Below are 10,384 nucleotides of genomic sequence, written 5' to 3'. Positions count from 1 at the left end.
TGGTTATATAAGCCCAGTAGTCAGACAGTAGATGGGAACATCGACAGAGCCAATGAGCTGAATCACTTCTTCAGGAGATTCGACATCACATTGACCACTTTGATCAAAAACCACCCAGCAACAACGAAACCTCCAACCTACTGATCATCTCCGCTGACCAGGTGAGGAGGGCGCTGAGTAGACTCCGCCCGGCAAAGTCTACACCAGTCCTGACGGCATCAGCCCATGGTTGCTCAAGGCCTGCACCCCCAGCCGTGTGTCATTCTTCAGCACCTCCTTAACCTCAGTTTACAACTGGAAAAGGTCCCTATGTTGTGGAAGACATCCTGTTTGGTTCCTGAACCAAAGAAGGCCTGTCCCAGTGCCGTCAGTGACTACAGACCAGTGGCGTTGACCTCTCACATCATGAGGGCTTTTGAAAAACTGGTCCTGGATTCCCTCCATCCATTTGCCAAGCCTTCATTGGGCCCCCTGCAGTTCACCTGCCAACCGGATGTCGTAGTGGACGATGCCATCACATACCTGCTCCGCTGTGCCTATAGCCACCTGGCAGGCCCAGAATCATGTTCTTTGATTTCTCCAGCACCTTTAACATGATTCAGCCTGTCCTGCTGGGGAAGAAGATGACTGCCATGCATGTTCATGCTCCTCCGGTCTCCTGGATTGTGGACTACCTTACCAGACGTCCTCAGCGTGTGCACCTGCAGAACTGTGTGTCAGACACATAAATGTACTTAGTTACAGTCCATCACTGAAAGAGGATAATATTGATAAGTCACTATGAGCACTGAAACTAAAACTAAATAACACAGAGAAACACAGTGAAACTACTTGAACTAACCTGGTTCCTTGGACTGTTGAAGACAGATTGGACAGATTGCTGCAGGATTCCCGGCGATACTTAAACATGAATGTGAGCCCAAATTGAAGGTACACGATGGTAGAAAGGTGCAGCTGGCTGGTTTCTTTAGTAACTCGTGAGTCGAAGTGAGTCTAAACGCAGGACTTTTTGAGATGGCACTAAAACCAGGACCCACTTAGTCTAAACTCATTTTCTAAACTCGTACGTTGTTTCCACTGCAAAACCCTTGTTTTGACCAGAGGAACCAGGAACTACTTTTAGTTCCTGTAGGATAGTTCCAGGGGTAAAATAGTTCCTGCTGCAGGGGGTCATACTGGATGTCAGGAAGTATTTTGACGAAGGGAGGACATTTCATGTTGATTATTAATGTTGAAAATAAAGTCAGGCTTTGTTTTCCACTTCTGGACAAGTTAAAAAGTTGATATAAGGAGAGAGAGTGAACAACCTGAAACCACAAGTGAAGGAGAGAGAGGCGGTCGATAAAACCTACTTTTCTCTAACATCGGAGCCATTCAACGTTAAATACGAAATACAAAACAGGATGACTGCTGTTGTTTCCTGGCGAAAACTGCGTTTTTTAAATTTGTCGGTGGTCTTCACATTTCTCCTCATGGGGACGAAACAAACGGGGATTCGCAAAAGGTACTTTTAGTTGTTACCGTTTTAACTGATAACTAATTACAGCCGAACATCAGACTTTAAATGAAGTTGTGTTCAGTGTTTGTATCAGAGTGAACGGAGTTAATGAAGTCTGACTGTGGAGTCATCAAACAGCAGTGAACCAGCTCTGTCTTCATCAGAGGAAGAGGAGAAGTCAATACAACAGGGAGATGAATGAATATATTTGTGCGTGTACATGAATCTTTTATTTAGTAGTAAATTATATATGAGTGTATCACTGTGTGTGTGTCCAGACCCAACATATTCATATACTAATAAGGACAAATATTTAAAAAAAAAAAACAGCATCAAGGCGAGAAGCTGATGAAACAAATTGATGATAATTACAACGATAAAGTGAAGGAGAAAAATCGATAGATGAGGAGGAGGAAGAGCGGGGAGATGGAAAAACATGAAAAAAAGAGGGTCTCTTGTGTCTCTTTGTGGTGGTTGTGGTGGTTCTGTGTCTCTTTGTGGTGGTTGCGTGTCTCTTTGTGGTGGTTCTGTGTCTCTTTGTGGTGGTTGCGTGTCTCTTTGTGGTTGTCTTTTGTGGTGGTTCTGTGTCTCTTTGTGGTGGTTGCGTGTCTCTTTGTGGTGGTTCTGTGTCTCTTTGTGGTGGTTGTGTCTCTCTGTGGTGGTTTTGTGGTGGTTCTGTGTCTCTTTGTGGTGGTTCTGTGTCTCTTTGTGGTGGTTGCGTGTCTCTTTGTGGTTGTCTTTTGTGGTGGTTGTGTCTCTCTGTGGTGGTTTTGTGGTGGTTCTGTGTCTCTTTGTGGTGGTTCTGTGTCTCTTTGTGGTGGTTCTGTGTCTCTTTGTGGTGGTTGCGTGTCTCTTTGTGGTTGTCTTTTTGTGGTGGTTGTGTCTCTTTGTGGTGGTTCTGTGTCTCTTTGTGGTGGTTGCGTGTCTCTTTGTGGTGGTTGTGTCTCTCTGTGTCTCTTTGTGGTGGTTCTGTGTCTCTTTGTGGTGGTTTTGTGGTGGTTCTGTGTCTCTTTGTGGTGGTTTTGTGGTGGTTCTGTGTCTCTTTGTGGTGGTTGCGTGTCTCTTTGTGGTTGTCTTTTGTGGTGGTTGTGTCTCTCTGTGTCTCTTTGTGGTGGTTGTGTCTCTTTGTGGTGGTTCTGTGTCTCTTTGTGGTGGTTGCGTGTCTCTCTGTGTCTCTTTGTGGTGGTTCTGTGTCTCTTTGTGGTTGTTGCGTGTCTCTTTGTGGTTGTCTTTTTGTGGTGGTTCTGTGTCTCTTTGTGGTGGTTGTGTCTCTCTGTGTCTCTTTGTGGTGGTTGCGTGTCTCTTTGTGGTGGTTCTGTGTCTCTTTGTGGTGGTTGTGTCTCTCTGTGTCTCTTTGTGGTGGTTCTGTGTCTCTTTGTGGTGGTTGCGTGTCTCTTTGTGGTTGTCTTTTGTGGTGGTTGTGTCTCTCTGTGGTGGTTTTGTGGTGGTTCTGTGTCTCTTTGTGGTGGTTGCGTGTCTCTTTGTGGTTGTCTTTTTGTGGCAGTGAAGCCGGCTCCTATTCTTGAACGATGGGAACCAGATCCATCTGACAACGGATTTTCATTTTTTAAATTTCTTTTTTATTCATCTCCTTTTTTGTTAGTCAACACTAGGCAGAATAACAGGACGATCTTTCCGCCGCTCGGCTCTGCACTGACTGAGTGAGAGCACAGCATGGCTCGTGTTTTGGATACTTTATTATTTAGTTCATTTTTAATTCTGTTTGATGCGGACTTCAAGGACCAGATGCACTGTGTTTAGTGTTTTTGGTGAAACGCTAATTTACAATGTTCTATATGAATAAAACGTTCAGTACACGTGTATTTCACGTGGGTGCTCACAAACCAATTTTGGGTCAAAACGCTGCTAATTTTGGCTGAGTTGTAAAAGCCTGAGGTGGAGGAGCCGGCTCTTATACCTGAGCTGAGCCACACGATCCGGTTCACTCAGAAGAACCGGACTTCCCGTCACCACCTTGTGGTGGTTTTGTGTCTCTCTCTGGTGGTTTTCAATTCAATTCAATTCAATTCAGTTTTATTTATATAGCAGCCAAATCAATAGCAGAGGTTAAAGTCAGGGCACTTTTCATGAAGGAAAGGTCTAGTCCGGACTCTTTATAGCTGTTCTGTGTCTCTCTGTGCAGGTTCTGTGTCTCTCTGTGGTGGTTCTGTGTCTCTCTGTGGTGGTTCTGTGTCTCTTTGTGGTGGTTGTGGTGGTTTTGTGTCTCTGTGCAGGTTCTGTGTCTCTCTGTGGTGGTTCTGTGTCTCTCTGTGGTGGTTCTGTGTCTCTCTGTGCTGGTTCTGTCTCTCTCTTTGGTGGTTCTGTCTCTCTCTGTGGTGGTTTTGTGTCTCTCTGTGGTGGTTCTGTGTCTCTGTGTCTCTCTTTGGTGGTTCTGTCTCTCTCTGTGGTGGTTTTGTGTCTCTCTGTGGTGGTTCTGTGTCTCTGTGTCTCTCTGTGGTGGTTCTGTGTCTCTCTGTGTCTCTCTGTGGTGGTTCTGTCTCTGTGTCTCTCTGTGCTGGTTCTGTGTCTCTTTAGGACTGGGGGGGGGGGGTACTTGTCCATGTCTCTGCCCAGGGGCCACTGTGTCTTGATCCATCCGTGGAAGAAACGGAGGTGACCTGTGGATTCAGCACCAGAAGGCCTCGGAGTAAACCCGTGTCTGTAGCATCAGATTTGTTCGTTTGGACGTGGTCAGCGGGGTGAGACATCTCTGCTCCTCCCTCCATCACTCAGCTCTCTCCCTGTCCCCGCCTCGCCCTGGAGTCCCGGGAAAAAACAAACAAACAACCAAACAAACAAACAAACGACCAAACCGAACAACACACACGTGCGCGGCGGGGGCTCGTGCTGTCGCTTTCCGCCGCGCGTGCCGCCTCCAGGCTCCGCTGCTGTTTTGTTCGTGTCGGTTTTTTTTGTTTTTCCTCCACAGTCACGGTCAGAGACCGGCGGCTCGTGGTGTGTCGCGCGGCAGATTCCGCTTAACGTCAACTCGGCTGCGGTATGTCCGGCCGAGACCGGAAAACAGCCCGGACACCCGTCAGAATAAAAGCCTACAGTCAGGGACGTCGTGATGTGAACGGCGGGTTATGTAACGACTAACTCCCCGACACTGGTGTCGGCCAGTACGATCAGAAAAACCAAAACAACAACAGCAACAACCCCCAGACAAACATGATTGTGTAAATATGAATGTGACATGAGAACATGTTGTTTTTGGTTATTTCTAGATTACATTTGACACATACATTTGTATCGCAAGACATATACATTTATAATATTCATTTCAATCCATATATACTCTACCTACATACCTACACACACACACACACACGCACACAGAACACACGCAAACTAAAATCCATAATTAAATAAACAACAACAGAGATTAAGGAAAAATAAGACAACGTGTTCATCGTATTTAGCCTCAGCCCCCCCCTTTAATATATCATTAATGAATACATCACACCTGGATATATTGCCATAGATCACACCTGTACAAATGACTAAATCAGCCAATAAACACAACCTGGCTGCTACACTGAGAAAGGATGATGGACCCTGCTCCTGCATTTCATAATGACAGACGACCACTTAAGACTTCACTGGAGTCACGTTTCATGTTTTCAACCAGAGTCCAACAGCTGCAGCCCAGACATGGAAGGATTGTAATAAAACACTGGAAGACTTTAAGGTGCAATCCATAAATACACAAAAAGGTAGCCCCGGTATCAGAACTGGAACTCCGGATTAGAATCTGCCATCACTCTCAAACCTACCGACTGATCTGATTACCGGGAATAATGATCAATAACGACTCGTTTCAAGCTGTTACGCTTTTCTGACGCTGCTGCAGACTTGCCCGTGTCAGTAACCTATGTGAACGCAATAATAAACCAGATGGCAGTACTACAGTAAACTGATCGTGCTCCCAGAGTTATTACTTCAGCAGCATGGCTCATCACGAGCACCGTGAAATGTGGTCCAATAGGCTACTTGTGCGAGGGGGGGGGCGTTATATTGTTCTAGATGTCAACAGTGATCGGTCAACTTGAAATATTAGTGTCACAAAATTTTAAAGTTGCAGATGTGAACCAAGGTCTAGCTCCAGGCTTCCTTGGGACCCTTCCAACGCGGGGCCCCCTTCGTTTCATTAAGGACCACGTGTGCCCAGTGATCCAGGCGAGACAGAGGATGTGTTGTCAGGATTTCCTTTTTTTTTTTTTTACACGTCACGCTTTTATGAAAGCTTATTACTGTATATCACTTTTTGTTTTAGACAGAAATAAAAGAAACTCCATTTGAAAATGAGTCACCTGCATATTGTTTAGTGTAAATGCCTTGTTTTATGTTGTACAGAGTTAGTCCACGTTTTACCAGAGTATTTCAGTGACTTCGACCCTTTCTTGACCTTGGAAACTCCTCAAACTGCAGGTTTTTTCAGTTTAGGAAACAAGGTCTTCGGGCGTAAAACTACCAACCGCTCGGTGTTTCTCCAGAAGTCTTATCAGACAACCCACCGGTTGGTGCGTAGCCTCCTCGGTCCGGTGTCGTGAATGGGACGTAAAAGCGTCGCCACTTTGCCGGGTTTTGTTTTGAAACGCTCCTTCCGGAAGCCGCGTCGGTCCCCACTCTGTCCGTCTTCACCGCTCGGTTCGCTCGGTGACGTCTCTCACCGGTAAAAGCCACCGACGAGTCGACCGGACCGACCGCTTCTCCTTCCTCTTCGCCGGAGCCCACGGCGGCTCCACGGCACCGCAGAGCCCCGACGCGCCTTCTCGCCTCCCCGGCCTGACGCGCCGTTGCGAGCCGCTGACAGCCGAGGACCGGGCAGGACGGGACGCGGAGCGGGTACCGCTTCTCCCCGGGATGATGGATGTAACTCCGGCACCTACCAACGGACAAGGAGCCCGGTGGACTCGGCGGAGGGGCAGCGGGGACTTGTGAACGTCCTACCGGTCGGAGGATACCGACGCACCGGCGGGTTTTCTTCTTGAATTTTGATCTTTTTTCCACAATGTCACCATCAAGGAGACGCGGCTGAGGCACCTGCTCCTCCTCGCGGATCTCCGCTGCCCGTCATCCTCGTCAACTGTTCCCGACGGTCTCAGCTAACGTTAGATCCGGTATGAGCGGAACCGGACCTTCCTGTCACATCTGACCGGTTTGGGGAGAGGGGGGGGCGGGTTGGTGGCGGGCCGCTGGCGGGGGACACTTGGATTCTTTGGATGAGAACCGGTCACCGGGCAGGATTCCGTGCGGAGGGACGCCGGTCGGAGCGGAGGAGGACGGCGGAGGAGGAGCGGCGGCTGCGGGGAACCGAACTGACAACCTCATCCCCGGGGGCTGAGAAGCAGCGAGGCGGCCAGAGGAGGATGTGAAGATGGGTTTAGTTTTCGGTCTCCTGTGGCTGTTTACCGGCTTCCTGCAGGGCGTGCACGGCCAGGGCGTGTACGGTAAGGACGTCACTAACATGCAGTTGACATGTTGTACATTTACACACACGAATACACGTTGAAATGGGACGTGAACACGGTTTTAACGGGCGCATCGCGACACAAGCGGCGTCTAACCCGGAATACCTCCCACATCAACTTGACCTTGTGAGGGATTTAGCGCGTGTGTGTGTGTGTGTGTGTGTTTTACTGCCTTGCTCATTCAGTCGTGTTAGATGCGTGGCTGGCCTAAAGGCACAACAGGTAGGTAGGCTGCTACCGACACACACACACACACACACCTGTGAGCACCAGGCCAGTGATAATGATGCTCCTAACGACCTGATCCTCTATCCGGTCTTACCAGCACCAGGATCAGGTGTCGGTGTGGTTTCATGACGTTTTACGGCAATTCTTGTAGGACCCGGTCTGAGTGTCACAGTCCTTCAGCTCTGTACAGGGTCTCCGTGGAGCTGGATGCTGGATGGTGACACCATGTTACTGCCGCTGTTTTCCTCTTATCCACCCTGACATCGCCGGAGCATCCAGGTGCTCTGAGCGACCTTTACGTTGTTATGGTGATGGTGATGCTGCTGGTTTAGTCCTGTTGTTACCGTAACCGAGACCGAGCCTCTGAAGTCCTGCACGTGGCTCCTTATGCATTTACAGGAACATAAAACTTGCCAGCGCTCCCCCTCTTTGTCTGAGCTTTCAACCACATGTCACGGTCTTCATCAGCGTTTGCTCTGCTGTTATCACTTGACCGTTTTTCCATACTTGGCATAAGATGCCACGATATTCCGTTGGAAACTTACAGCGTGACTACTTAAACGGGGCAGAAAATCAAGGGCCGCTCGCTACCTTTCCCCCCCCCGCTTACTTCTGGATCTTTCAGCCACATGTCGCTGTCTTCCTCAGCGAGGGGAGTTTACTCAGTTGTCGCGTGACGTCCGTACTCGGGTTACCCGGCGACAGCTGAGAAAACTCTGTCTGTCGATGAAAGCCGTGAGATGTGGGCGAAAGCTCAGGAAAACGAGTTTATCCGTTGGGCTGGAACTAAAACCCGGGATATCCCCCAACTGTTACTGGTGGAACTTTTACAGACGTTGAGAATCAGAATCAGAATGAACTACGGTAAAATGCAGTAAGGGAATAGAAGGAAAAAGCACCAACAGCAGCGTGCGAGGACGAGTCTCCAGGCTCTCGCACAAACATAAAAACGTGTCCAATGAAAACCCCTCCCAGGCCGCCGGTGTCAAGGGCGCGATCTCCGTCGGGCTCGGACGAAGCGTCGACGAATCCGTTAGTGGATTGACAGAAACATAGCTGGCGGCTTTTCTGACCGTCGATGAACCGCTTGAGGTCGTTTTAAAAGCGAACGTTGCGAGCGAAGGATTTTCGGCTTTTTCTCTGTCGTCCGCGATACCGAACCCGAATACCTCTGGGACTTGAGCTGACAAAACGAGGTCTGACCTTTTATGAGGGAAGCAGTGAATAGTGAAATAATTAGCATAAATAATCAGGAGTTGCAGGCCCAGACCCCAGTGTCTGCAGTCTGGGTGATATTCCTACGGGGGCTCAGTGTGAGTTCCCAGCCGCCTCCCGGGACTTTTCACCGTCTCATCCTATGATGTGGGCTTAATGCGTCCCGGGTGTTGTATATGGCACCGCTGAACTATTCCCAAAATGTTCCCGTAACGCTTCTGCAGGAACGCATCATGTTTTATTGGTGATTTTATCTGTTTTTATTACCCGTGGTGTCTCTGTAATATTCCAGTAGGCACTTGCTTTACAGGGAGATGTTTTTCAGCACCGACCTTATAAAAACACATCTACAGTACTTGTGGATGTTTTTATTTCTTATAGTGCAGCTGTGATATTCCTATAATGTCCCAAAAGAGAGACCCTGTGACCTCATAGTGCCTCGGTCTTTCTTTACGGTGTTTTGTTTTTTCCTGTATTGCTGCCGCACTATTTGCAGCGGGGACTTACAGCGGTGTCCTTGGGAGACGTGTCGTAGAGTTCGCTTTGGTTTTCTTCTCCGTGTGCCGTTGTGCACCCAAGCGTCAGTCAGTCAGTCAGTCAGCGGCGGAAACATTTGGAAGATTACTTGTTGTGCATTCGCTCTGTGTCCAGCTGCGGGACGAAGGCAGCAGTGTCAGCGTTCAGCCGTGAGTGCGGCCGTGGCAGTTGCAGCTTCGGTGGCCCTGACCCGCACCCTGTCCAGACTCAGACCCGGTTTTGGTTGTTTTTAGAGGTAATCCATTACAGGACCGGCTCAGAATTTTTCAGGTCTGTCTTTTTTCTTGTCGTTCTTTGAGTTCTATATACTACAGGTCATGTTGACTGGAATAAGCAGCTTGTGGTTTGAGCTCGTGGACGACACGGTTCTGGGGTGGTACGGTGTAGGACGGGGTCGATATGAATTAGAGCTGAAATTGTTATTCTATTAATCGATAGACAGAAAATCGATCTGAAACCTTTTTGCATCATTTATAAACCAGTTTATGTAGAAAATGATTGGTAGGTAAACGGATCATGATAATAATCCTTAGCTGCAGCTTTTATAATTCTACGTGTAATTTTATGTTGCAGTATTGATATTTAGTATAATAAAGGGAATTTTCCGGGAAATCAGCTGTGAGGAACTGTTCATGGATAAAATCTGTCTGGTAATTTTGACAGATGCTGCGGAAATGCTATGAAAATTCAATAAATCACTTCTGCTTACTGGTTTTTAATGTTGCCAGCGACGGTCTAACGCACCCAGAGACATTGAGGGGGGAGCTACTTTTGGTAGAAATGGAATGGGAACGCAAATTCATCGTCTCACAGTTTGCATCGTCAGCCAACATTCCTTAACTACTCTTTGTTATTTCTGTGTGTGTGAGAAGATGCAAAGCCACCGTATCATTTCGCTTTTGAAGCAGAAACTACGAAAACGTAGCTCTGAGTTCTGAATTGGATTTGGGTCTCACAGAACCAGATGGTTTGGCAGAACCGGTCAGGTTCAGCTCGGTAGGGTTCCGGTTGGGTCTTCAGGGCCCCGCTGACCTCTACCGCCTTCTTTCAGAAATTCAAATCTTAAAACCCAGTTTTCACATTTGAAAATGTAAAATGCAAAATGAAAAGTCCACCGCACGTTGAATTTCATTATGAAGACAGTGATTCGGTTTTTCATTTGGCAGAAATGATGTAGTTTCAAACATGAAAATAAAAATTTGACTCTAAATCTTAACCATAATAAAACTTTAATAACATTTTTGGTTACACATTACTTTACCTCTCCGAATTTAGCATTTACAAGCAGGATATAAACGTAACAAATGGTAGTTAAAGCATATATAAAAACATGAAGGGTCTACTAACGTCCAGTGTTTGTTCCACATATTTTCTGTTCTTCCATCCTGTGTTTTCACTGTGTTGTCGTTCATCGTCTGTTCATCCAGTAGCT

At 47.6% G+C, this 10,384-nt stretch overlaps 1 protein-coding gene across 1 annotated transcript in view; it reads left to right on the top strand.

Moving 5' to 3' along the window:
• Window positions 1–6,878: 6,878 nt before the first annotated feature.
• mdga2a (MAM domain containing glycosylphosphatidylinositol anchor 2a) overlaps window positions 6,879–10,384 on the top strand; it is a 112,472-nt gene continuing 108,966 nt past the window's right edge. The window contains exon 1 of the mRNA XM_040137445.1: window positions 6,879–6,951. Coding sequence (XP_039993379.1) covers window positions 6,879–6,951 — 73 coding nt within the window. The remainder of the gene's footprint in view (window positions 6,952–10,384) is intronic.

Source organism: Xiphias gladius, chromosome 10 (assembly GCF_016859285.1).
Source record: "Xiphias gladius isolate SHS-SW01 ecotype Sanya breed wild chromosome 10, ASM1685928v1, whole genome shotgun sequence".
Taxonomy (NCBI): Eukaryota; Metazoa; Chordata; class Actinopteri; order Istiophoriformes; family Xiphiidae; genus Xiphias; species Xiphias gladius.
Note: the sequence above shows the minus strand (reverse complement) of the source record. Positions and strands in the feature narration are given on the sequence as shown.